This window comes from Eutrema salsugineum, unplaced genomic scaffold (assembly GCF_000478725.1).
Source record: "Eutrema salsugineum unplaced genomic scaffold, Eutsalg1_0 scaffold_3, whole genome shotgun sequence".
Lineage (NCBI taxonomy): Eukaryota > Viridiplantae > Streptophyta > Magnoliopsida > Brassicales > Brassicaceae > Eutrema > Eutrema salsugineum.
This window is the reverse complement of record NW_006256756.1, coordinates 4,504,278-4,531,101: the sequence shown is the minus strand read 5'-3', so window position 1 is coordinate 4,531,101 and position 26,824 is coordinate 4,504,278. Positions and strand designations below refer to the sequence as shown.

The 26,824-nt window shown below is 37.6% G+C and overlaps 4 protein-coding genes and 1 pseudogene across 4 annotated transcripts; 1 reads left to right on the top strand and 4 right to left on the bottom strand.

Annotated features, from left to right (window-relative positions):
- Window positions 1–372: 372 nt before the first annotated feature.
- LOC18014562 lies at window positions 373–2,689 on the bottom strand (annotated as a pseudogene).
- A 483-nt stretch (window positions 2,690–3,172) lies between these two features.
- Window positions 3,173–5,622, bottom strand: LOC18014571 (short-chain dehydrogenase TIC 32, chloroplastic). Its single transcript, XM_006396843.2, has 8 exons — window positions 5,310–5,622; window positions 4,896–5,127; window positions 4,708–4,787; window positions 4,412–4,565; window positions 4,241–4,319; window positions 4,047–4,131; window positions 3,711–3,757; window positions 3,173–3,603 (listed from the first exon to the last, which is right to left on the bottom strand). The coding sequence occupies exons 1-8, from the start codon at window positions 5,413–5,415 to the stop codon at window positions 3,433–3,435; spliced, it is 954 nt and encodes a 317-aa protein (XP_006396906.1). The 5' UTR covers window positions 5,416–5,622; the 3' UTR covers window positions 3,173–3,432.
- Window positions 5,623–5,846: 224 nt separating this feature from the next.
- Window positions 5,847–10,539, bottom strand: LOC18014570 (eukaryotic translation initiation factor 3 subunit A). Its single transcript, XM_006396842.2, has 14 exons — window positions 10,500–10,539; window positions 10,108–10,206; window positions 9,536–10,017; window positions 9,232–9,447; window positions 8,758–9,126; window positions 8,639–8,668; window positions 8,309–8,536; window positions 8,026–8,187; window positions 7,698–7,919; window positions 7,402–7,608; window positions 7,111–7,317; window positions 6,945–7,025; window positions 6,620–6,821; window positions 5,847–6,514 (listed from the first exon to the last, which is right to left on the bottom strand). Exons 2-14 carry the CDS (start codon window positions 10,151–10,153, stop codon window positions 6,045–6,047), a joined length of 2,922 nt encoding a protein of 973 aa, XP_006396905.1. The 5' UTR covers window positions 10,154–10,206; window positions 10,500–10,539; the 3' UTR covers window positions 5,847–6,044.
- A 7,851-nt stretch (window positions 10,540–18,390) lies between these two features.
- Window positions 18,391–21,666, top strand: LOC18014569. The gene is given in 10 exon segments (XM_006396841.2): window positions 18,391–18,476; window positions 18,753–20,111; window positions 20,213–20,331; window positions 20,431–20,555; window positions 20,704–20,803; window positions 20,937–21,023; window positions 21,123–21,206; window positions 21,284–21,369; window positions 21,473–21,583; window positions 21,585–21,666. Coding segments are annotated over 9 exon segments (1,965 nt in total). The 5' UTR covers window positions 18,391–18,476; window positions 18,753–18,934; the 3' UTR covers window positions 21,661–21,666.
- A 106-nt stretch (window positions 21,667–21,772) lies between these two features.
- LOC18014697 lies at window positions 21,773–25,494 on the bottom strand. Its single transcript, XM_006396840.2, has 3 exons — window positions 25,192–25,494; window positions 22,610–24,443; window positions 21,773–22,504 (listed from the first exon to the last, which is right to left on the bottom strand). Exons 2-3 carry the CDS (start codon window positions 24,413–24,415, stop codon window positions 22,163–22,165), a joined length of 2,148 nt encoding a protein of 715 aa, XP_006396903.1. The 5' UTR covers window positions 24,416–24,443; window positions 25,192–25,494; the 3' UTR covers window positions 21,773–22,162.
- Window positions 25,495–26,824: the final 1,330 nt, after the last annotated feature.

Genomic DNA, 26,824 nt, shown 5'->3' with positions numbered 1-26,824 from the left:
ACAACTCAATATTTGAGTATTAAGAATTTTTAAACTTAAAAACACTTCTAAATTCATTAAAATTTCAAATCATTGTGCAAATCTTTAATATTGAATAATTGTACTTTAAGTAGAATCTAGAAATCATAGGACGAATAAACACAGAATCAAAACTCAAAAACATTGATCCATTTTTTTTTTTTGAACATCAAAAACATTGATCTAATAACAACAAATTTGGTTTGGATTTCCTAATCAATTAGACACACAAACCATTAACATTATCCTCTTATAGATTATCCAACGACATAAATTATTAATTATCATCCCAATTACTTTTAATCATCTTCTATTTTCATAAATATAAAAGGGAAGTTGAGGTGAAATCCATGTTCAACAAGAGGTATTGCATGGGTAAGAACAATCGATTAGTTTCACCGGTTTTCTGTTGAAGTACCAATTACCTACAGACTCTGCAATTGTCTGTTCCAACGACAGCAAAAAACGAACCTGGTCAGTTCATTTGTTAGAAGAAAAGCTCGAGAAAGAAAGCAAAAAGTATTTCTGTTAAATTGTCTTGACAACTTTATTTTCAATTTTTGTTGAGGTTGGTGAGTGCCATGTCTCTGCCGCTAATGTTTGGCAATGAGAATAGCACGAGTCTATAAACGTCCCACCGTCTTTGTTCTGATGGAACTCCCCGATCGCTTCCATCAGAGAAGTGCGAAAACCTGCGGAATCAAACAGAGCTGATCATGTTAGAAAGTATAACTTATGCTCCAAGGAAGACCGAAGATATTTATAGAAGCAAAAGATCTATAGCTAATCCACATTTTACTTGAATCAAATTGCTCATCATTAAGGTTTATTAATAAGTAAACTACCATGTAGAACTTTCATCTGTGCGGCATTACAATCCTGAATATTGAGTTAGCACTTTGCCCATATTTGATCTGGATCCGCAGAATCTGGTACCAAGACATTTTGGATCTGAACATATGTGCTTAGTGTTAGTATAACATTAAACATATGATCAAATGGAAGCATGCAAAAAAAAAAGAAGCTCTCATGCTTGGATCGGTAGCTCTAACCTGCCATTAGTCATAGGCTGGGTTGATAAGAAACACCGGGGTTCTTAAGTTTTTAAGGAATTCTTGAGGAAACATACACTGCAAAACCAAAATCAAGAAGTCTCATAATCAGAGAGGGAATACAATATCAAAAGAAGAGACAAAACCTACCTTAGATGGCTCCATTTTGCTTACACAGTTCTGATTCAAGCTCTTATCTACGCCCTGTTTGGTATCAAGCCATGCAAAAAGAACTCATGACATGTTCTTGTTTAGTTTAGTGAAGAATTCAAGAGATATATGAATTTGACTATTGAAAGAACGTGAATGAGAACCTGCAGGTTAACAACATCACGATAGAAAGATCTCATCGTCGGCTTTCCAAGGATATCAGGCCTGAAATGAAGAAGACATTGTTAGCTGATTTCAACATTGCCAGTAACTTCCTTAGCCCTGCGTGAGTATCATCAGCTTCATTAAACTCATTTGAAACATACACGTTAAGAAAATAGCCTCCATCGGAAACACATTTGACAACTGCATCTTTTGGCAGATGATCTCGAAAGTAGTCACAATGTATAAGAGTTGCCAAGCCACCTGCAGAACATCCTGTAAGAATGGCCTGCAAAAGTAGTCACAATGTATAATTTAATCTCTAGCCAACGAGAGTTACCTAAAGAAAAGTTAAAGGAATTTCATGCATTAATCTCAAGGAGAGGACGCTACCTGTTTCGCATGTGACATGCCCATCGACAACAATTCATCCATAATCGCCTCCCAAATGAGCTGGCCCCGGAAGAAAAGCCCTGTTTCATTCTGAGAAGAGAGAAACAGAGTTTTTAAACTAAAAAACAACTTTTCTTGCATTGTGTTTAAGTTTCATAGGCTTCCAATGATGTATTAAAACTTTTATCTACCTTGAATTCAGCTTCAGGGTGTCCAGCGAACGAAGCACCATCACAATACCGTATCTTAACTCTATTCCAATTAAAGAAGTCTGCAACAAAGACAATTATAGATTCAAAAACTACCATATACAATTTAAGTAAATATTAGAAGAAGGTCCTAGTAAAGATTCTCCTACCAGGATTTTGAGATGGGTCACTGCTTAAAACGCCGTCAAATGCGACTTTACTTTCAAAGTAGTTGGAAGAACCTAAGCTAGTCACTGCTCGAGAAGAACACGACTCTATTGTGTCGCACCATCCTCCCACCCTTTTATTGAATGTCACTCAAAATTATAATCTAATTCCCAAGAACATTTCACATCAACAAAAATGAGAATATACCTCCAAATAAAGAAGCCAGCTTTTGGAGCCAAATCCTGAACCTTTATGAAAGTGGTAACCAGGCAAGCTTCCATCCAAGCAAACTGTGAAAAAAATCGCATAGAAATGCTTCAAACTGTAAAACGAAAACAAAAGTATAAGAAGAAGACAATAAATTGATGACAGTACATGCTCCTCTCTCTTTAGCTTTACGCGACAACTTCAGTTTGACAAGATCGTTACGGTCAACAACGGAGGGGACAGTGTCTGAAGTGCAATCGACGAAGAAAGAGAGGGACAATATGATCAAGAACGCCACAAGCCAGTCGTTCTTAGCCGTTTTCTGAATCGTAGCAGAGAAATAATCGCCATTGAAGAAGAGGAGTTGTGTTTACAATGTTATAATTGTGTTTGCTTTTGTAATGAAGTCTCTCAGTGATCTACACATTATAGAAAACAGAGCAGCCGCAGGTGACTTTTTCTGGTCTTGTTTATATATATATTGTGTACCTATGGCCTAATTTCTCATAAAATATTTCCAAAAAAAACCTAGCCAGCATCTTAGGTTAATAGGAAAGAACAAAAGATTAGTAAAAATGAAGTCTTGAGCTGCATTCTCTCAAGATCAAAACCAAAGGCTTGTGTTTAGAAATTACAAGGCATTTGACGTGACAATCCCTAAAAACTGGTCAAATGATCAAAGCTACCAACTCCACCGATAATCATATAAATAAGCCAGTAGACTTGTAGAGTGTGAAATGATCTGAAGATTCCCTATTATTCTACATCAGTTTGGCAAAAAACAAGACAAAAATGAATCCTTAACGGAGTCAAGAGACCAAGTTTGGAGCCAATGGCTGCAAAGGAGTCAACAAACTTTAATAACCTTTACGTACATGAACATTCGTTTTCATTACATAAAAATCAAAATCAACACTTTACAAATGCTTTAGAAATCGAATTTTTTATTCATAAAAAAAAAGAAGAGAACTAGAACTTAGTATATATATAAAAGTGTAATATTTTGTTAAGAGAACTGACCCAACATATCTTTTTACAGCCACACATTTAAACCACATGGCTTTTTCTGTAAGACTGTAACTTCGCAAATGCATCTATGATTCTTCTTCACCAGTTAGGCTCAAGCTAAACTCCCATAGTTTCTTGACCAAATCTTTGTCTTTAGCGAGAGAATTAGGGTTAGATATGTTGTTATCCATCAAGTACTCTCCACTCACTCCCTTTGCTTGCGGATGTAGCGCTGCGTAACATGTAGTTGCTGCTCCCTGCAAGAACCGTATCAACAACACATATAAAAACATGTATGTATGTATGTATGCATGCATGCTTGAGAATGGTGATCAACTTGAAGTTAAGAAATCAAAAACCCAACCTGTGGAATACTCTTCAGCACAAACTTTCCCACCGCATTACCAATCGCTGCATCAAACAAGAGAAAAACAAAATTGTTTTTAGACTGATCACTCCACAGCTCATGATACTAGCGGTTGATCCTCTAATGCATCCTCCATCGTTAGATCATTAAAAAATTCATTGACAAGCTTAATGTGGTAGAGCATAGCAAAAATGCGTAGGTTAAGCAGAATATACCTTATACTAGTTACACAATCAAACATCACCTAGGATATGAGTCACAGTGCAGGCTCAAACAAAAATTTTACAAAACGACGTATTTATAAGAACTAGAGTAATGAGAACAAGAATATACTATTTATGAAGCTGTGGTAGCGCAAAAGATTGGTCATAATGGATCCGGGATGAAGTGAATTGGCAGTGATATTCACACCTTGTTCCTGTTTTAAGCAAAATCATAGATAAACAAAACTTAACTCATTTTTATTTCTCTTTGGCAATTGGAATTGATTAATATTGAAAGAAGTCACCTGCGAAATACTGTTTTACCTTGAACTGCTTAGCGAGCTCAGAAGCATGCAATATGTTACAGAGCTTTGACTGCCCATATGCTTGCAAAGTATTGTAACTGCAAAGAAACGGTGAGAGCAACAAGAGTAAATTAATTGGTATAACAATTAGAATCGAAAGTAATGAATAATATTATCACATAACAATCACCTTGCTTCGTCATTTATTTTGTCAAACCGAATCCCTTCCCGGTAAGTAAATCGATGACCTTCTGATGAGACAATAACAACTCTTCCTTCTCTATTGCTTTCATTAGCTGTTTTCTTCATCGTATCCAAAAGAAGGTTCGTCAGCAGAAAATGACCTGAAAAAGAATTCTACAAACATAAACCTTCTAACATAGAAAGTGTTTCCTCATCATACTTCAAACATCAACATGAGAAATAACGGCTACAGACAAAAAGTTCCACAAAAGAGCAAAATGGAGGATCATATATTAAACATACCCAAATGATTGGTTGCAAATTGCAATTCAATGTTATCGTTTGAAAGCGTGAAGGGACATGCCATAATACCTGCATTATTGCTTCAGAAACAAGAACAGAGATTAAGCATGCACTGAAAACATTCACTGATTCAAGCAATTACTGGAAAAAAAATGAGACAGTGTTTGACAGAAAAATTAGGGATTTACATGAGAAGATTCAAGGGAAGGTCCAAGGACTTGTATTCTGATGCAAAGCTCCTGACTGAAGCCATTGAGCTAAGATCTAACTTCATTACATCAATCTTAGCTTCAGGTGTTTCCTTAAGTATCTTTTCTCTGACTTGATTACCAGAATCTGTGTTCCTAACCGCCATTACCACATGGACACCACGAAGAGCAAGAACACGCGTAGTCTCTTCCCCTATACCACTTGATGCTCCTGTAATGAAACCAACAGATGCGTCAATTTACATAATCAAGTTGACAAATCCCAAAAAAGTTTGATCCTTTCATCCATTGAAACAAAAACCCAGAACTGAAATTGTGGAAAGAGTTTAAATTGAAACAAACCCATATCATAAAAAGTTGAAAGATTATCCAGAAGAAGAAGAAGAAGATGACCTGTGACGATGGCGGTGAGACCAGTACCATCGATTCCATGAGTGACTTCTTCAGCTGTGGAACGAGCAGAGAACCCAGATATTCCTTTCCACCAAAAAGGCCACATTTTCTTATGTTCCTTCTCTTCTTTGCAAAATTGAAAAACCCAAACGAAACCCTAGCTTATGAACACACTGACAATCCAATCAAAATATTTTATTTTATACAAACTTTTTGATTCACTTTTCTCTATTTTCCTCGTGAAGAGAGAGCTTTTGCCCATGCTCTGTTCTCAAATCAAGGCAAGTACTCGCGCTGAAGAATCTTGTAGAAAAGTAAATATTTCTAAGCAAGAGATGTGCTCAATTACTCTATCACATAAGGGATACAAATGACGTTGAAGGTATATTTGGTTGGTTTTGTATGCAGCTCTCTCTAAACATTCAACAATTATTATTAAACAATACGAAAATTGAATAAAAAGGCTGTTCAAGGTTTTTACAGCAGAATGTAACAGGTAAATTGGACATAAAAAGATCCAACGGTAAACTAACCGAATAAGGAAAGAAAAACTCTTGATGTGTCGAGCCAAAAAGAGTCTTGCAGGTTTTAAAATCCTCAGAGAGAAAAACAAAAGCAAGTTTCATTAATCCTCAAAACAACAAAGATTTGGCTAAAGAGGAGCAAGAGCCTGTGATGTGAAAAATTCAGAGATCACTTCCATTCCATGGAGAGTGGGACCAAAAAAAATATTACTCAACGCTGTCCTGGCCTGGGCCTGGAGCTTCCAAACGTAGAACGGCCTTCACTTCGCCAACTATCACCACTTGGGCGGTCACTGCCTCTAGGACCAGGACGCGGTCCTCCTCTGTTGCTTCCCCAGTGGTCATCTGCTGGAGGTGGTGGTGTCGATGTTGATGCGGCTGAGCCTGAGGCCTCGGCTGTCCGAAGCTTGAACTTAGGAACATATTTACCAGTAGCCGGTGCTGGTGCTTGCGCCGCTGCTGGTGCTTGCGCCGCTGCAGCTGCTGCTGGTGCTGCAACAGCAGGAGGAGTAACTGTAGGCTCTGCAAGGCGAGTAAGAGGTGCATCGGTTCCCCTCAACAGGGCTTCTCGCCTCAGCCTCTCTTTCTCCTCCAGCTCTCTTTCTCTCTGCCTTTGCTTCTCAGCAATTTCATCCAGCTTCGCCTTGCGTTCAGCTTCTTCCTTCTTGCGTTTCTCAGCTTCTACATAGGAGTGAAACCCGAGTATATACAGAAACATGGGGTTATATTAAGAAGAAACTTCAACACAGACGTAAAATGATGTGAATTTATGGAAACAGATCTCACCTTCACGCTTGCGAGCTTCCTCTTCTTCCTTCAGCTTTGTTATTCTTTCTTGTTCACATCTCAAATAATATATCTGCTTCCTCTTGATATCCCTGTCTTGCTTCCTGGCTCGAATTATTTGGCTGATACGCTCCTCTCTCTCCGTCCTTATTCTGTCAAACTCTGCTTGTCGACGACTAATCACTTGCTCTTGGAATATTTCCTGGCCACAGAAAGATTCAATTATGAGTAGATTGGAAAATAGGAAACAAGAGAAGATTAAAAAGAATTCAATAAGCGTAGAGATTAACATTCAGAGAAACGACTTGACATGTCAAAAACTGACCTTATTATTCAACATTCTGGACAACCTGTTCTTCTCCTTCAAGTCACTCTCATGACGCTCTCTACTGAGTTCAACTTCACGCTGAAAAACAGAAGAGCTTTTGAGTACCTCCGTATAGAAATAAGTTACAAGGGAAGAAAAGCTACTGTAATGGTAACGTTCTTACCTGCTGCTCGCGTTCATAAAACTCTCTTTCCTCTACCAGTCTTCGCTGATATGCAGCTTCAATCAATGGAGCAGCCTCTTCTCTCTTTGCCCTTTCCAAATAATCCATAGTTTTGGCAAGTTTCTGGAGTTTTTTCTCCATTTCCTGCCTTTCCTTGAGCTGCTCAGTTAAGGCTCTCTCCATCACAGTTTGCTTTGTCACCTTTTCCTACATTTAGTTCAAGCCAACCAATATTAGTAATACGCAAATAAGCTAGCTACAATAGCTAACATATTGTGTTAATAAACTTACTCCATCTAAAAGCGTCTTCTTTTTTCCTTTTTTCATGCGTTTCTCTGTGTCCTCCAGCAACGCCTGAGCTTCCTCAAGTTCCTTCTCCTCTATCTCCCTAAGGATTCTTTGTTTCCTTCTCTCCAAAAGCTCTGCAGCAAGTCTCTTTTGTTCTGCCTCCTCAGTAAGCTTCTGAAGTTTAAGCCGTTTCTGCTCCTCTTCACGTTCCTTCAAAGGAAATCAAATAAAGAAATTGTCATCAATCGGCAGAACGTTAATAGGGTAAGTATGAAAATCACCATGGAGAAATACACTACCATTTCTAGTTGCTGACGCTCTTGATCCTCCTTCCTCTTTTCAATGATTGTTTTCCGAGCAAGTAGTCTTTTGTGCTCCTTCTCAACAGTGTCCGCTAGATTTGGTACTATGCCACATAGTTTTGATGCTTTACTTGGGACAGGGTACAGCATAGCTCTTACTTTGCTCAAAGACTCGGCAAAAACAGCCAGATGATCCCTCAGTCCATCAGACTCAATACCCTTATAGAAAAACAGTTGACTGAATAAATTAGCATCTACCAAGGAGTTAAAAGTTTTAAATTAAATCACTCAATGATGGACAAGATAAAAGCGTGTGGAGGCTTACCAAATTACCAAAAATAACAACACCCTTCATGTGATCAACTTTCATGGCAACAAAATTGTTCTTCACAGCATCAACAGATATCTTCTCTACCACTGAGAATTCGAAGAAGGGGACCAACTGAGATAAACTCCCAATTCTTATAGTCTGATATATCTTAGACACCTGTTGAAAAGATGGCAACATACAAGTAAGTACAAAAAAAAAGAGAGAAACCACCAGACCAAGCCAAAAAGGGTTGAAATGATATTTCCCCCACAAAGAGAAAAGTATGAGCACCCTTTACCTGTTGAAGTAGCCTCAGAGTAGCAAGCTTCTCCAAAGAAGGAACATATTGGGAGAGCTGCACTTCTGGTAAAGAAGGAGCTGACGACAGCTTCCCACCAGATTTGGAAATTTTTTCCAGCAAAGGCTGAATCTTGGAGCCAAGATCAAGTGGGTGAAACTCATGCTCCAAAACATGGAAAAGATCTTTGACCTCCTGAGACGCACAGCTCAAAACACCTCTTGAAACCTAATTGTACATAATTAAGCCTCAAAATGAGATTCCTGTAAGGTGGGACATATTCTAAACCATAGGTAAATAAAGTATGTGATGTGGCTGCTACAGACTTACCAGCTCTGACAGAAGAGCTGACCGGGAAAGCTGAAAATGAAATGTATGGAATTAGAAACAACAAATCAGAAATAAAGGGAGGAACATATAATAGTACGGCAACATCAGAGCCTATTTACCATATCTCTGCCCTCAAATTTAGGTTCAAGATTGAATCCTATGAGGTTGGCCATCCTCAAATTGCGTTCCTTCTCGTTTTCAAGCTCCAAATGGGATGCACTGTGAGCTCGCTCAAACGGTGGAACAGATAGTGCCGCCAAGACAACAGATGATGCTATTAGCTGCAAATCCTTCTGGCTTAAGTTCTTGTTGAAATTTTTCTGAAGACTAAACAGCTTGAACCATGCATAAGCATGATAAAGATGGCTAGAAGAAATCCAGAAGATCTCGGTCAACTTGGAATAATAGACCATCAATAAAGATGACTTGGGCGTTTTTTTGACCATGCACATTAGTCCATATATATCTTCGACAGAACGAAAAGCTTCCTGGAAATCAAAAGATACATCAAGAACTATTCCAACTTATTCAGCAATGGAAGAGAGGATAGGATAAGGTGAAATCAGAAAAATACAAGTAGAAACAAAACACACCTGCCAAAGTCCAAGCTCAGTAGCAACTTTCAACTGCTCAAATCTTGTATCGAGATAGAGTTGCAGGCTTTCGGGGGCAGATAAGTCAGGTCTGTCCCTTTGGTCTCTGTATTTGTTCAGGTTTGCCAAATGGTTTCTGATAATTTCACAAAGCCTACGGAACTCAGTCGTTCGCTTGTACTGCTTGCAGAACTGGAAGGCTTTATGTGCTGTCATCTACACGATAATAATGTACAAGTCTTAAATCTAATTCAACCAAAGATCAGAGGAAATGTTAATAAGTTTATCCTCGACAGACACTAACCGCATAGAGTGCTTCCAACTTTGAGTTGTTTCGCAATATCTCAAGCACTGTTCTGTATGTCTCCCACAGAAACTTGAACCAAGGGGTGACCAACTCACGGTCAGATCTGTCTTTTCCCTTCTCTCCACTGACAATGCTCAGCTGTAAATCTTCAGGCTTCCTATCAGCCTCAAGATCATCGACATCAAGGGCCTCCTCAAGGGCATCCGCCTGAGAGCGAGCCTGCTCAGCTTTCTCGGTTGCAAGATGTAGGAAGTGCTTGATTACTTCCTCCAAGGAACTGACATTCACTTGCTGGCAAACAATACGGTACTGGATCAATCCATCCTTGGCGAACCGACCCCTCTTCAAGTCTACACAAAGATCCAGGTACTTAAACATGATCTTCTCAAGTGGTTTCTGCCAAGCTCTGTATCTCTTGGAGGTAATGAGATCATGAAGTGCCTGGAGCGCATCTTGTTTCTGTCCAACATTGATCAATTCTGCACACAGATGCAACACAATGTCATTTCACACAGCCTAAAACTATATTCATGGGCATGAGCCGTAAAAACTTACAATTCGTCACTTACCATCAGCACGCTTCAATGCGTTCTCTGGTTTGGTATAATTCGCCATGTTTCAGACGAGCAGGCAAGACAAGCTCACAATAAATCGAAACACCAATTTGCCTGAATATAATAAACACATCGATTTTGTTAACCTACCGATGCAAAGAGACAACGAGAATACAGAAAACCCAATCGGCATCTCAAAAAAATTTATTAAAAGAAGAAGCTTTTTGCGTATCCTAGTTACAGAGAATCTCGCCCAAACCCTAAAATTCATCTCTTTCAATCAAGAAACACAAGAGATTCAATACACTGATGCGAATTCAAACCAGACGAAATGGACGAGATCCGATAACGAAGATCCAATCACTCTCGTGTGGAAACAGAAACAGGACACGAAGCGTAACACTAACCTGGTCGCCGTGATAAGAGAGTGGTAAGAGAAAAAGGAAGCAGAGAGAGACTAGGGTTTCTGGTATTATATCATCGTTCTAAATATATTATCGATATTTGCAAATAACACCAAATCTTGAATAGTTTTCGAAATGACCTCTTTTATATTTTTAGGGTCTATATAACCCAATTTATGGAATATTTGATGTTATTCAAATTTTTTATTCACAGTAGGTGTTGTCCAACAGAGAGAAACAAATATTATGGATTTAATTCTCATTGTTATTAACTGAGAAATTACAAAGAATTATGTACTATTAATATTGGAATGTAATTGCAAAAGGCAATTCTAAATTATAATTGATGTTACTAAAATTGGGGTCAACAATTTGATGGTTTAATAATTTTAATTCACCTGCTATTCAATTTCAATAATGAGAAAATTTCAAAGAATCATTTGAAGAGATACTGAACTGAACTCAATCAAATCGTGTGTTATTTCCCTATTAATTATTTGAACAAAGAAAAGATAGAAGAATCATGTGTTGTAATATGAAATCTTCCATCCAAAACAAAAAAAATTCAAACGGTATAAAGCTATCAACTTGATAATCTTTATTGAAAATGGTTTATGTCCAAAACAATATTGGTGATGATACATCTAAGTCTTTGAAGCTTGTTTCACAGCAATGTCAAGAGAATCTACATTTCCTGCATTGAGAATGGAATGTATAACACAATCTTTGGATTAATGCTCATTGAAACCAGAATCCAAGTTCAAACATTGCGAGCCAACGTTTTGGATGTGTGTTATCTGTTCTGAAAAGCTGGAAGTCTTGAGTTCAAACATTAGCTATTGGACAAGCCAAACAAGAGCAAATCAAGTTAAGACACAATAATGGAACAAGTGCAGGTTAGCAAAGGATTCAAGCAAGCCGCTGGAATCTCGTTGCTTTTTCATCTCTTGGATTAATCTGCAAGATGCTCGGCACTAAACGCAAATAGATGTCTATCTTGAGGTTCAGAAATCACATGAAACGCAAGATAAAACAAAGGGCCTCTATTTTCTAAACTGAGAAGCTGTGTGAACGATATTCTTTCCGGAATATATAATATGGATTCAGCTATCCAAGTTTTCTCTACTAGATAATGCTTAGTTACAAGCAATAACATAAAACCATCACTAGCATCAAACAAGAAACACATAGCTTTATTGCTAAAAAACAAAGCTTTTCTTCTTCTAAAAGACTAAAACGGCACAAGACAAGATTGTGAGAGCAAGCAAGCAAGAAAGATGAGTTCATATGGTATTACTGGATAAATCTATTCAGACTGTAAATCTTCAGGCTTTCTAACAGGTTCAAGATCATCGACATATCCAGAGCATCTGCCTGAGAGCGAGCCTGATCAGCTTTCTCGGTTGCAAGATGTAGGAAGTGCTTAATTACTTCCTCCAAAGAACTGACATTCACTTGCTGGCAAACATTACGGTACTGGAATCGATCCATCCTTGCCGAACCGACCGCTCTTCAAGTCAACACAAAGATCCAGGTACTTAGACATGATCTTCTCAAGTGGTTTCTGCCAAACTCTGTATCTCTTGGAGGTAATGAGATCCTGAAGTGCCTGGATGGCATCTTGTGTCTGTCCACCATTGATAAATTCTGCACACAGATGCAACACAATGTCATTTCACATTGTTAGTTAAGTTGAATCGAGAGGAAGAAGACGATGAGAAAAGAAAGTTGTGTTATTCATTGTGTATAAATGTTGTTACACTACATCATTATATATGAACAACATAACCCGGCTTAATCCGGTTCTATACATTTCCGGTCTATCCTAATACACACACCCTAAAACCAGATTCATGGGCATGAGCCGTAAAACGAAGAATTCGTCACTTACCATCAGCACGCTTCAATGCGTTCTCCGGTTTGACATAATTCGCCATTTTTCAGTCGAGCAGGCAAGACAAGCTCACAAGAAATCGAAACACCAATTTGCCTGAAAATAATAAATATATTGATTTTGTTAACCTACCCGATTCAAAGAGACCACGAGAATACAGAAAACCCAAATTAGCATCTCAATTTTTTTTAAAAAAGAAGCTTTTTGCGTCTCCTAGTTACAGAGAATCTCGCCCAAACCCTAAATTCATCTCTTTCAATCAACAAACAAAAAAGATTTGATAAACTGATGCAAATTCAAACCAGATGAAGTCGACAAGATCCGATAACAAAGAGCAGAGATTCAAATCACTCTCGTGTGGAAACAGAACCTCGAAACATATCACGAACCTTGAATAAATTATCCATATTTGCATAAAACACCAAAATCTTGAATATTTTCCAACTAGTCTCGTTTTATATTTTTAGTGTGTATATAACCCATTTTATGGAATATTAGGTGTTATTCAAACTTTTATTCACAATATAGGTGGTTATTCAATCTTTTATTCACAATAGGTTTGATCCAATTGAGAGAAAATTCTTTTATGGATTTAATTCTCATGTTATTCACTGAGAAATTGCAAAGAATCATGTACAACAATTGATATTGAAATGGCTAATTGTAAACGGAAATTCTAAATTATGATTGCTGTTACTCAAATTGAGGTCAACAAATTGAAGGTAATTCACCTGTCATTCAATTGCAATGAGAAATTTCAAAGAATATTTTAAGATATACTGTTCTTGAACTTATTAACCCAATCAAATCAGGTGTTATTTCCCCTATAAATGATTTAAACCAAAAAAGAAAAGAAGAAAATGTTATTTATATGAAATCTCCCATAAAAAAAAAAAACCATACGATATGAAGTTATCAATCTGAAATCTTTATTGAAAATGGTTTTATGTCAAAAATATAAAGTGACGAACCCTTCATGTATTTGAAGCTTGTTTCACAGCAGTGTAAAGAACTACATTTCCTGCATTGAAACCAGAATTCAAACATTGCGAGCCGACGTTTGGATGTGTTCTGTTCTGAAAATTTTGAGTGTCTTGAGTTCAAACATTGGCTAATGGACAAGTGTAGAAATACTGTATGGCCCATTAGGAAGCCAAACAAGAGCAAGTCAAGTTAAGATGTAATAATGGAACAAGTGCAAGTTAGCAAAAGGATTGAAGCGAGCCACTAGAATTTCGATGCTTTTTCATCTCTTGGTTTAATCTGCAAGACTGCAAGCCGATACATAATATATATCGGCACTAAATGCAGAAAGATGTCTATGTTAAGGTTCAGAAATCACATGAAACATAAGATAAAACAAAGGGCCGAAATCACTTCATTCTCTAAACTGAGAATTAAGCTGTGTGTAGCCATAACCTTTTTTTTTTTTTGGTAAAATGTGAGTGTAGCCATAACATGAAACCATGACGAGCATCAAACAAGAAACACATAGCTTTATTGCTAAAAACAAGTGTTGTCTTCTTCTAAAAGACTAAAACGGCACAGCACAAGATTGTGATCAGCAAGGAAGCTGGATAAATCTATTCTCTTCAAACCGTTCCTTCTCCAATTCAACACAAAAAATATGACAAGTTATGTTGTTGTGTGATGTCATTTTGCTTATCAAACCAAACTAGAAGAAACTTGGTTAGTGGGAGTTGGTGAAAAGCAAGTGGCGATAAGAATGAGAGAGAGATGTCTTGTATTAGAGTCTAGAGTAGTGGCTAATGAACAACAATAGTTGTTGAGGTTAGAGTATGATGACTCTGTTCCTTGTTTTTATATCGATGCTTGAGCAAAAGGAATGATGTATGTTTTTGAGAAGAAAAATGAAATGAGAGAAAGTTATGATTCAAGTTCTTTCTGTTTTCACTCACAAATATTTCTTTAAACACAAAACTCATCTAAGAAGAAAGAAATGTCTACAGAGAATAATTAGTTCAACATGATATCAGAGCTCATGATGATTCATGGAGACCTCTTGAAAAAAATGAAGATGGTGAGTCAAGAAGACTCGCTGAACAAGAAAGCCAAGGCTTAGAAAACCAAGGGAAACGAACAAGAAAGCAACAAGAACAAGAATGAGAAAGTTGAAAACAGAATGAAGATGGTGAATCAGAAAGGTTCATCGATGGAGAAGGCCAAGGAGAAAGAAACCAAGGCAACAGTACAAGAGATTAACAAGAACAAGAAAGAGGAAGAAAACCATGTCTTTACAGCAAGACAAGAAGGTGACGAAGCTGGAAAAGAAGATATTTGGCTCATAGACAGCGGGTGCACAAATCACATGACTCCAAATAAGAAGATTTTTGTCAATCTCAACACAAACATAAGAGTTCCAATCAAAGTCGGAAATGGAGCTGTTCTAGTATCTGAAGGAAAATGAGACATTGAGGTCATGACCAAGAAAGGGAAAAGAATCATAAGAGATGTGTTTCTAGTTTCCAAACTTGGGAAGAACCTCTTGAGTGTTCCGCAAATGATCACTAATGGGTACAAGGTCATTTTTGAAGATAGAAACTGCATTATACATGACAGAGCTGGAAGGAGAATAGGAGTAATTCCTATGGTCAACAAAAGCTTTCATATCAAATGGAGCTCAAATGAAGAAACAGCCATGGTAGCAAAGGAGGATACGGCAGAGCTGTGGCACAAGCGTCTTGGACATATTGGCTATACAAACCTGAACAATCTTCAGTCAAAAGAAATGGTTACAGGTCTGCCTAAGTTCAAAGTCACTCAAGGAAGCTGTGAGAGCTGCATCATCGGTAAACACACACGAGACTCATTTCCAAAAGAGTTAGAGTCAAGAGCAACTGAGAAATTGGAACTGATACACAGCGATCTTTGCGGTCCAATGCAGAACACTTCCTTCAGTGGCAGCAGGTACTTCCTCACATTCATAGATGATGCCACCAGACTGATATGGGTCTATTTTTTAAAGGCTAAGTCTGATGTCTTCAAAACTTTCAAAAGATTCAAGAGTCTAGTTGAGAATCAATCTAACTGCAGAATCAAGAAGCTAAGAACAGATCGAGGTACAGAGTATCTATCTTGTGAATTTACAAAAATTTTAGAAGAAAACGGTATTGAGAGACAGCTCACTGCGGCTTACTCTCCACAGCAAAATGGAGTCTCGGAAAGAAGGAATAGAAGTTTGGAGGAAATGGCTCGAGCCATGATCAAAGCTAAAGATCTACCATTAACGTTTTGGGCAGAAGCTGTCTACAATGCAGCGTATGTTCAAAACAGGACTTCAACTCGAGCACTCAAGAACAATACACCACTTGAAGCCTGGAATGGTACAAAACCGTCTCTGAGTCACATGAGGGTTTTTGGTTGTTTGTGCTATGTTCATATTCCAGATGAGAAGAGGAAAAAGTGGGATGACAAATCAAAGAGAGCTGTGTTTGTGGGATACAATTCTCAGACAAAAGGATATAGAGTCTACATGTTAGAAGAAAACAGAGTAGAAATCTCTAGAGATGTTATCTTTAATGAAGACAGCAAGTGGGATTGGAACAAGAAGGAAGCAGTTAAAGACTACAAAGTAACTATTAAAACAAACACTGAAGAAGGAGATTCAGAGGCAAGTGATACAGAGATAATAAATGAAAATGCAGATAAAGGAGGATCACCCTCAAACGTTGAGCAGATAAGTCCTGATGAATGCTTAAGTAGAGTGAACAAAAGAACTAGATCTTTGGCTGATGTTATGCTCACAGCCCCATATGCGGATATAGAGTATTCTGCTGTAATGGAAGGTTGCTATAGTGGTATTGAAGAACCGTCATTATTCGAAGAGGCCTCCAAACACACAGAATGGAATGAGGCCATGAAGGAAGAGATACATATGATTGAGAAGAACGAGACTTGGGAACTTGTTCAAAGACCTACTGACAAAAATGTGGTTGGTGTAAAATGGATATACAGGCTGAAAACTGATGCAAATGGAAAGGTTGTCAGACACAAGGCCAGACTTGTCGCAAGAGGATTCACTCAACAATATGGAGTCGATTACTTGGAAACATTTGCTCCTGTCTCAAGGCATGAAACCATAAGATTACTCCTTGCCGTTGCAGCTCAAAGAAGATGGAAACTGTTTCAACTTGATGTCAAGTCTGCCTTCCTAAATGGAAGACTAGAGGAAGAAATCTATGCTGAGCAACCTCCCGGTTTTGAACAAAGAGGAAAGGAAGATCATGTTCTGTTACTACACAAGGCGCTTTATGGATTAAAACAGGCTCCAAGGGCTTGGTATAGCAGAATCGACGAATTCTTTCAAAAGGAAAACTTCAAAAGGAGTGAAAATGATCATGCATTGTATACAAAAGAAACTCAAGGAAAGCTTCTAGTCATGTGCATCTATGTTGATGACCTTATCGTCATTGGAGATGATGAAAGCTTGATGGAAGAATTTAAAGTCGCAATGAAAGAAGAGTTTGAGATGTCTGACTTAGGGTTGTTGAGCTACTTTCTTGGTATGGAGATTATACAGAATCAAGAGGGAATATTTCTGTCTCAAGAGTGCTATGCAAAGAAGCTACTGAAGAAGTTCAATATGGAGGATTGCAAGATCATGTCCACTCCTTTGTTGCCTCAAAAGAAAAATGCAGAGAAAGGAGAAGCTGAAATTGTAGATAGTGGTGTCTACAGATGTCTGGTTGGAGGACTATTGTATCTGACAGCTACCAGACCAGACTTAATGTTTTCAGCTTCATATTTGTCCAGGTATTTAAAAGAACCCAAATCTTCTCATCTTAAAGACGCTAAAAGAGTTCTTAGATACATCAGAGGTACAACTGATATGGAATTGATGTTTACTGCGGTGAGAGAACCAAAACTCATTGGATATTCAGATAGTGATTGGGGAGGATGCAGAGAAGACTTGAAATCAACCACTGGATATTGTTATAGCATCGGTTCAGCAGTGTTCACATGGCAAACCAGCAAACAAGACACAGTAGCTCAATCTACAGCAGAGGCTGAATACATGGCTTTGTGCGGAGCAGCAAATCAAGCGACCTGGTTAAAAAGACTTCTCATGGACTTAGGGATCACTACTCAAGTGGGAGTACCAATCTATAGTGACAGTCAGTCGGCTATTGCCATTGGAAGAAATCCGGTTCAGCATAGAAGAACCAAACACATACAAATAAAGTATCATGTTGTTAGAGATTACGAGAAGAATGGTGAGATTCAACTGATGTATTGCAAAGGGGAAGATCAAGTAGCTGATGTGTTCACTAAGGCATTGGGAGGACAAAGCTTCGACAAGCTTCGCAATAAGCTCGGTTTGATTCATAAAATGACAAGTGGAAGTGTTGTGTGATGTCATTTTGCTTATCAAACCAAACTAGAAGAAACTTGGTTAGTGGGAGTTGGTGAAAAGCAAGTGGCGATAAGAATGAGAGAGAGATGTCTTGTATTAGAGTCTAGAGTAGTGGCTAATGAACAGCAATAGTTGTTGAGGTCAGAGTATGATGACTCTGTTCCTTGTTTTTATATCGATGCTTGAGCAAAAGGAATGATGTATGTTTTTGAGAAGAAAAATGAAAGAGAGAAAGTAATGATTCAAGTTCTTTCTGTTTTCACTCACAAATATTTCTTTAAATACAAAACTCATCTAAGAAGAAAGAAATGTCTACAGAGAGTAATTAGTTCAACATATGTTCAAACATGATCTTTTCAAGTTTCTTTATCCTTTCAAGTTTTGCTTCTCCAACGCTAAGCGTTTAAAAATGATCTTGCTGCTGTCTAACATTGATGGTTCGGTTCGGTTCGGTTCAGCAAAATGTAACAACAATGTCATTTTATCCCGGTTATGTAAAAAGTAAAGAAAAAAATTGTAAAAACAGGAATTCAGGTAAAGAGTAAAAAAAGTAAAAACCCCTAGATGAGAACAAGCAGCGTATAAACCCCCTCCCTCTCTTTTTTTTCTTTTTTTTTTAAAAACACAAACAATTTTTTTTTTTCGGTCGCGAGAGAATGAGGAATTTGGAATCTCGAGCTTCTTCCGGTGAAGAGCGTCGCAGTCTCTCAAGGTATCAATCAATCCGAGCGACAATTTATTTATTTTTAATTGCGGTGGCAGTCACTTTGTAATTTCATTCTTCGTTTGAATTTTTTTATTTCTAGAGATAGCTTCAAGCAAAGTTTACATATTGCTCCTGTTGCTATATGGAGGAGATAGCTTCAAGCAAAGTATATTTGTTGAAATTCTTCAGCTTTTTGTTCTAGTGTTTGGTATATGCTTTAAGAAAATTGTGATGTTTAAGAAATTTTCTAATTTCCCTCACATGGGGGCATGTTTGGAACAGATCTTTTATCGGAGCTAGGTCATCGGATTACTGGGTTTTCTTCCAAATGTAAATACAAGTGTATTTGGCCGATCCAAAAAAATCAGAACTTGGTTACTTATTTGCTTACTGGGTTCTGATGTGATGGGAAGTTATGAAGTTTTCTCTTTTGATTGATTCTACAGTCTTGTGAGATAAGCAAAATGGCCTCTGCGAAAGGCCCTGTTAAAAAGGGTCAATCTTCGATTAAGCATAGTCGCAATTTCGCTGAGGCTAAGAGGAAGCTGTCAAAGATCAGTGATCACGAACATGTAGAGTATGCATATGGTTACCAGAGGCACAACAAAAGACGAGGAGAGACCATGTTGAGTCAAATCTTGAGCAGGGATGCGTTGATATCAGTAGTTGACTTGATGTGGGATCGTTCGGATTTTGCTTCTGGTAATTTGATCAGTTCACTGAAGGAAGGAAATTTGGATGATTCAAATAGAGAGGAAGTCAATAAGTACAAAGTCTCGGTTGATAGTACACGGTGGTCTGCGAAGCAGAAGGTTAAGTCTCAATTGCCACCAACACCACAGACCAGGGTCGAACTAGTGAGCGTGGCCGAGAAGATGTGCATTTTCGAGCCATATAAGCGGAACTATAACCAGTCTTTCTTTAGTTGTTTTAATCAGGCTAGTGGAGTCAAATCTATGAGTGGTTCTTGCAAAGAGAATGGTTTTCAGTTCTTGGCTAGATGGGAGACAGAAAAATTGTATAGATGTCATAAAGGAGGGGCTGTGATTGAGAAGAGAGAGAATTTTGAAGACCTTATCCCCAATCCTGTCAGCAGTATATCAGTATCTGTTTCAGGAAATGCCAATAGAAGTGATAATGTCTTCGTCACAGCTGATTCAGAGGTCCACTCAGCGTCAATTGAATCAAGGAGTCCACTATTAGGAAGCACCACAGAATCACCGGGAGACACCTGTTTATCCAGATCTACAGATGCGAACTACCTGTTTTTGCTTTACAAAGATAGGTGTGCCAATAAGAAAGGAGTGAACATAATAAATTCGAAATGTGGCACGGATTCTGATACTGAGATTTCTTCTTCCTCAGGGAATAACTCAGACGAAAACAGCTTATCTATGGTTGAAAATAAACAGTTGCTTAATAGAGATAGAAAAGACCAAGAAACTGAATTTTGTTCGTCCTCTACAGAAACGCCTACTTACGCCTTTGCTAAACAGCGGCATGCTTTTGCTGGTGCGTTGGCTGGCGTAAGCGTCAGTCTTTGTCTTCATCCACTTGATACAGTCAAGACAATGATTCAGTCATGCCACTTGGAGGAGAAGTCTCTATGCCATACCGGGAGATCAATTGTATCCGAAAGAGGTAGAACCGTTCACTTGAGATGATCATTAAAGGGGGCTTTCTGTATTTGTTTGTCATTGCGCCTTGATGCTTAACACAGTTATATACCTATATTTATTCAGGTTTTTCTGGACTTTACCGGGGGATTGCTAGCAACATTGCCTCATCAGCTCCAATTTCAGCCCTATATACGCTCACTTATGAATCAGTTAAAGGAGCTCTGCTTCCTCTTTTTCCTAAGGTCTTATTCTTATTTCTGCCCTGGCATGTTTCTCCATTCTTCAGATGTCCTGTTGAGTAGAATAAGCAAGCTCATATTACTAAATCCTTGAAATTTCAGGAATATTGCTCCCTTACCCACTGCATAGCTGGGGGTTCTGCAAGCGTAGCAACTTCATTTATTTTCACACCAAGTGAGCGTATAAAACAGCAGATGCAAGTCAGTTCACATTATCGTAATTGCTGGTAAACATTTGCAAGCTTAATCAAGCTTTCGCTGATACAATTATATACTTTCTTGTTCTCTTATCTCCTATAAGGTTTCCAAGTTTAAAAAAAAACTGATTTAAATTTTAAATGTCTTTTCATTCCTTGTGCTACATTATTTTCATAGGACCGCATTGTTCGGAATTATTCAGAAGGGTGGTCTACTTTCTTTATATGCTGGATGGAGTGCAGTCCTGTGTAGAAATATCCCACACTCAATCATTAAGGTTCTTTTTGCACACACTATAATGTCTTCCTATGCTGTAACTAGTATTAACCTTTGATCTTATTTCCACTCTGCCGCTATTATTCCTCTCTGCTTGAATACCATTTCTGATGCCAAATTTATTGGAAAAACAGTTCTATGTTTACGAAAACATGAAGCGAATGGTATTACCATCCCTCGGTCCTTGTGGTCAAACGGCTCAACCCACCACAATACAAACGGTATGTATCTTCTCCGCTTCATTCCATCATCCTGAACTTTAAGTTTCTCTAAGCAATCTGTGAACCTGAGATGACTTGGATGATCTTTGCTCCTGACAGCTCATATGTGGAGGACTAGCGGGATCCGCTGCTGCTTTCTTCACAACCCCATTTGATGTAGTCAAAACAAGATTCCAAACTCAGGTTTGTTTCTCTATCCATTTTTTCTCGGGCGCACATTGCCAGTTGTAGCCAACATCTTACTTATCCTATGGCTGCAGATTCCTGGATCTAGTAACCAACATATTAGTGTGTATCAAACTCTTCAATCAATAGGCAAACAAGAAGGTGTAAGAGGTCTATACAGGTCTGCTCGCTTATCACTATTCTTGTCTCCCATGCCGTTGTGCTTCTATCATCCATTGTTCATCAATTTACCATTATTAGTCTTCTTTCATTGTATGTTGCAGAGGTTTGATCCCCAGACTGGTGATGTACATGTCCCAAGGAGCCATATTCTTTGCTTCATATGAATTTTACAAGAGTGTACTCTCTCTACAAGCGGCACAACCCGATCTTTCAGCTCTCTGGCACAAAACAAAAGATGGAGATAACCCTAACCCATTATAGGACAAGGATAGTTAAGCCACCAATATAAAGACTGCAACGTAATATATGTAGTTTAGGGATTGGAAAATCATACAATTTTTTTGGCTATGTAATTATTGATTAATTTGATGAAATTCATTTGTGCTAAGCCCTTTTTAACTGGAGAGAGAACAGGAAGATCCATTATTCACTACAAGTTACAAAACTTTTTTTGAAGGATCTGATCTACCAACTCTACGCTTATAAGACTTCTAACCAAATTGGACACCTCCCATTTGCTACCTTACAATATGAACAGTGTGGCTTTTTCTTTTGCCTAGATACTACTCAGAAGAATGAATAAATAACGCAACAAATAATGTGAAGCCTTTCTCAGTCTGGAGATCAGAGACCCTCCCATCTTAGCTCTAGCTTGTCCGGCGAGTCTGCTGCTTTCATGGCTGCACTTTCGTCCGGGAGTTGGAGACCAACCTTCTCTTCTCTTCTCTTCTTATCGCCAACCGGGGACAACAAGAACTCAGATGTATCTGCAATAATGACAGCATCGCAGACTACACTCTGGAGATTGGCGAGAAAGGAGGGTTTGGCATGTAGGATTGAAGAGCAGTCGCAACGTCTTTCACAGACATAGGGACTTTCTTTTCCTCTTCCTCGGTTACTGCTTCAACCAAGAACTGAATATCATCATCAATCAGCATTTTCAACGAGTTGCAATGCGAGAACTGTTGTACATTCTCGCCGTTTCTGTAACTATCTGAGACTTCCGTATTATGTAATATGGCAACACAGATTGAGAATGCTTGCAAAGTTGATAACTGAGCGTGGAAATGAACATCGTATTGCCCCTCCTCAACAAATGACATGTACAATGCTGGTATATGCTCTTTAGCACCCTGTAATATTAAAGACGAGATGTGTTAGTTGCTCATGCAAGTCCAAAGAAAGCAGTTCCAAGAAAACAAACTTGTGTTTGATTAAGGAAAGAACAAACTTTTCACCTGGACAAATAGTTGCAATGGATGCTGATTGTCTAAAAGAGGCTGATCATGAGAACATGAGATACGAGGATTTCCCAAAACCATTAGTGGACAAGCCATGTCCCAACCACCACAGTCACAACCACCTCCTGACCTCCATCTCTGAATCAAAGGCGAAGGACCGGGGTTTTCAGTAGTTGGTAGCCCATGGTTTCCCCTTGGGATTACAACCTTCAACTTTTCTGAGCTTCTGCTGCCAAACCACTCCTTCTTCTCCTCCTCTATTGGAGAAAGACCAAGAAGATTCGTTTTCTCCATCAACCTTTTGTCACCTCTTCTGTATTTCAAGCTTTCTCTCTTCTCAATCGTGTCTTGGATGATTATAGCCGCGATCTCAAGGTCAGGATGCAAATCTGCAGCTGACCACGGGTTTGTTCCATTTGAAGCCTCGAGATCATAGCTTTGAGATGTACGTTTCGGCTGAGATCTCTGCTTCACTGATTCAGAAACATCCCCGGACATTGTGCTATTTCTTGAATCTGAGTCTGGTTTAGCAGGATTCTTGGAGGCATTAGTAACCGTATCGAGTGGTAGTGATTGATCTTCCTTTGTGGAAACACTCCGTCTTGCTTGTGCAATATCATACAAAACAAACTCATTTACCATCAAAGTCTCTGGATCTTGTCCCTTTTTTCTGACCTCTGAGCACATGTTACAGGAAACTTGCATCTGAGCCACCAGCAAAGAGTCTTTGTTAACATCGTTCATCAAACCCCGCACACTAGCACTGCTTCTCTTTCTGCTTCCAGCAGACGAAAATGTATAAACCCAACTCGAACCACTGTCAGATTTCCACGTCTTTGCAGCATAAACATCCTCAGGAGAATCTGACACAAACTGAAAAACAGGCAATCCATGTTTGCTTTCCACTTTGAGACGGCAATGTAGATGAACCGGAGAAGATTTCAGCACCAAAGTATAATCCTTATTGACAACTGGAGGAGGACAAAGATTCGGTTTTATATGAATATTTGAGTAGTCACTCAACATAGATTTGCAACGCTCATTGTTCTTCCCCGGTTTTTCTGTACATCCAAATCTGAACTGATCACCTGATTCTCCTATATACCCAAGAGGACTTCTCAGAGACTTTGACTTAACAAATGGATCAAACATTTTCCTCACTCTTGAGCTTTCCTTATTGCAACTGGTTTCGGATGAAGAGACTGTAACCTTATCTACCTTTGCAGAATGTGGCTTAGGCAATCTAATTTTATGGTCATTACATTCGTTCGAGGGACCCACTAAATCATCATCTGAATCCAACACCACAGCTCTATCTTTAATACCTGATTTCAAACAAATGTCAATGAAGTTGCTAGAGTTGTAAGGTTCAGCTGATGACTTCTGTCCATCTGAAAGCTTCTTGTCCGGTCTCTTCTCTGTACTTCCCTTTCTTGATGAATCAACAACTCTAAAGGAGAAAGAAGCATCACTACTACGAGACAGCTCAAGTTTTGCTTTTGAATCTTTACGTACAGGATCTCTAAGTTCTTTAAACAATTCATTGGAGCTCTGATACACTGAACCTCGCCTTTGCTCTGATTTATCCGACATTGCAAGAGGTTTTGAAGGAAAATTCTTACAGGATGTGCTACGGTAGCGCCTGAAGCTTATCTCGGTGAAGCCTTCTTTAACTCTCAATATCTCATCTCTACGAGGTGGCTTCAGTCTTGTACTCCTCTTTTCTGATTCAGTGTAAGGACGCGGAGGAGGAAGAACACTGTTGGGGCTTTGTTCCATATCAATTCCTTTACCAAATTCCATTTCCGTTCCAATCACCACATCATAATATCTGTGAAAACATTAGAATTCAAGAACAAGAAAATTAGTCCTCCTAAATAAAGAATGTAATAGAGAAACTTTCAGGCATCAAAACATAAAAGAAGCCAATTTTTTTTCAAATCCAATGCCCCAAAACTTCAATACAAATCATGGATGAAGGAAGCTAAAAATCCATCTCTGATATTTACTAAACAACTTATATGATAGTAGAGTCGTTGCCAAGAGCATCACTACCAACAGATTATAATCTTTAACGGTGTGATTAGGGATGCTAATAGATCCAAAGAATGCAATGTCATAAGCTTCAAAAGGATTTCATTTCCCAATTCAGAGCTCCTAATCAAATAACATAACTCAACAAGAATGACTACTAATCTGATGCAGACTGGCTCATTTATAGTACTATAAATTAGGCTCACTAAACATGCAGAATTCATGATCTTTCTGTACCCATTGTAGATCTCATATAGTTTGGTAGAACAATTAAAAACAGAAAACAAAATCCACGAAGAGAGAAAATTGAATTAACTAATAAAAATCCAATTAGAGTATCAAAATGAACCTAGAATCAAAAACAGAAAGATACCAAAACAGCGGTCAAAGAAGAACACCAAACAAAAGAATCAGATAGCTACAAAACTAGCATCTAAGCAAAGAAGCAAAATGAGGTAATTTTTCTTATAATTATTTTCACAGACAGAGAAAATGAAAAGAGATCTAAAGAGATAGATAGAGACAGAGAAAAAAACAAAGCATGCCTGAGTTGGACGAGTGAGAAAAAGAGTGTGTAAATCTCGAAGCTTTCTTCATAGTTTCCCTCATCGACATGGAGAAGAAGGAGAGATCACAAAACAGTGATGGTAATAGGATAAATCGATCATGTTCTTGTAATGTAAACAAAAAGATAGAAGGATAAAGAAACAAAAAAAAAAAAAGAGAAAAGCAATCAATCTGTTTTCTCCCTCAAGGCATCATTTTGTTTCTTTTTTCCCTCTTCATTACACTGTTTAGTGTGCAAAAATCTCTATCACTCACTCTCTCTGTACTTTTGCTTTTAGCTTTTTTGTTGTCTGCTTCTTTTTTCACTTGTTTGATCAAAACAAAGGTTTTTTTCTCTTCAATGAAGTGTGTGACGTAAGACAATCTTGCCCCTTGTCAGAAACTGTCGCTGAAATAAATAGAAAGGGTAATTTTGTCATTTGGTATTAATAATCGGTGAGAGATTAAGGAAATTTATTAAATTAAAAGTTTGGATCGGTTCGTGAACCAAACGATAATAAAGTATCATTACTTGTTTCTCGGGAAGTTCGTGTGGGATTCCTATCCCCAACTAAAATCTTTCGACTCTATGTGTCCTCCACCTCAAAATTTATTTATTTTTCTAAAAAGAGTTCATTAAATAATACTATAATAGTAGTGTAATTTATGGTTACTGTACTTTTAGATTTGAAATTTAAGGGAATATTAATTACAGAGACTCTTAAATAATATTTCTGGTAGTAGCTCCTAAGCATAATGGGCCGCATCGTAATTGGGAAGACTCCCTTTTGACCAAACTTTCAACTTTAAAACATTTTGGTCCAAATAGGTAGAAGACAAAAATAATTTATAGGGATTTGGACTTAGTGACTCATAATATAAACCTGGTGAAATCCATTATTTAGAAGAAGAATTGTAACGCACTTTCATTATAAAAGTTTTGGTAATGACTTTGTTGAGAATAACAAACTTTTTTTCTCTATATTCTTATAACATGTATCATTGTTGGAATAATATTCATTTGAGTGAATTTATTCTATATCAATGGTTAATCAAAAAATTAAATATATAGCATTCATAAATTAATAATTAGATAAGTAGCAAAGAGAATTTTTTGTTTTATCCATTAATATCCTTTTAACTTTACTTATTTACATAAATTGTCATTAATCTTTTTTTTGCACATAGCATTACTGTACATACTGTTCATCATCGCTGATACTATTCATCTAAGAGAAGATATTTTTTATTATTGGATAACTATTTAGTTAACATAAAATATATGAAAGTTATCGCTATAAGTTTGTGTTAACTTTGTTATCATATAATATACTAACATGTTAATAAATATATATGATAATTATAAGTGGTAACAAATATATCAGATAATTATAACGTGATAATTTCAAAATTTTGTAATAAAATATTAACATGTTATCGCTATAAATATGAAAGTTTGTGTTAAATATGAAAGTTATCGCTATAAATTTGTGTTAACTTTGTTATCATATAATATATTAACATGTTAACAAATATATATGATAATTATAAATGTTAACAAATATATCAGATAATTATAACGTGATAATTCTAAAATTTTGTAATAAAATATTAACATATTAACAATAATAT

Excerpts from the sequence above, each read along its gene's own strand:
- LOC18014571 (XM_006396843.2), bottom strand. The coding sequence starts at position 5,415 with ATGTGGCCTTTTTGGTGGAAAGGAATATCTGGGTTCTCTGCTCGTTCC. Across the intron at positions 4,566-4,707 it reads ATTTGCAACCAATCATTTGG|GTCATTTTCTGCTGACGAAC; the intron begins GTATGTTTAATA and ends ATTCTTTTTCAG. Across the intron at positions 4,320-4,411 it reads AAAATAAATGACGAAGCAAG|TTACAATACTTTGCAAGCAT; the intron begins GTGATTGTTATG and ends GTTTCTTTGCAG.
- LOC18014570 (XM_006396842.2), bottom strand. The coding sequence starts at position 10,153 with ATGGCGAATTATACCAAACCAGAGAACGCATTGAAGCGTGCTGATG. Across the intron at positions 8,669-8,757 it reads AATTTGAGGGCAGAGATATG|CTTTCCCGGTCAGCTCTTCT; the intron begins GTAAATAGGCTC and ends TTTCATTTTCAG. Across the intron at positions 8,537-8,638 it reads CAGCTCTTCTGTCAGAGCTG|GTTTCAAGAGGTGTTTTGAG; the intron begins GTAAGTCTGTAG and ends ATGTACAATTAG.
- LOC18014697 (XM_006396840.2), bottom strand. The coding sequence starts at position 24,415 with ATGGAATTTGGTAAAGGAATTGATATGGAACAAAGCCCCAACAGTGTT. Across the intron at positions 22,505-22,609 it reads CATTGCAACTATTTGTCCAG|GGTGCTAAAGAGCATATACC; the intron begins GTGAAAAGTTTG and ends TTAATATTACAG.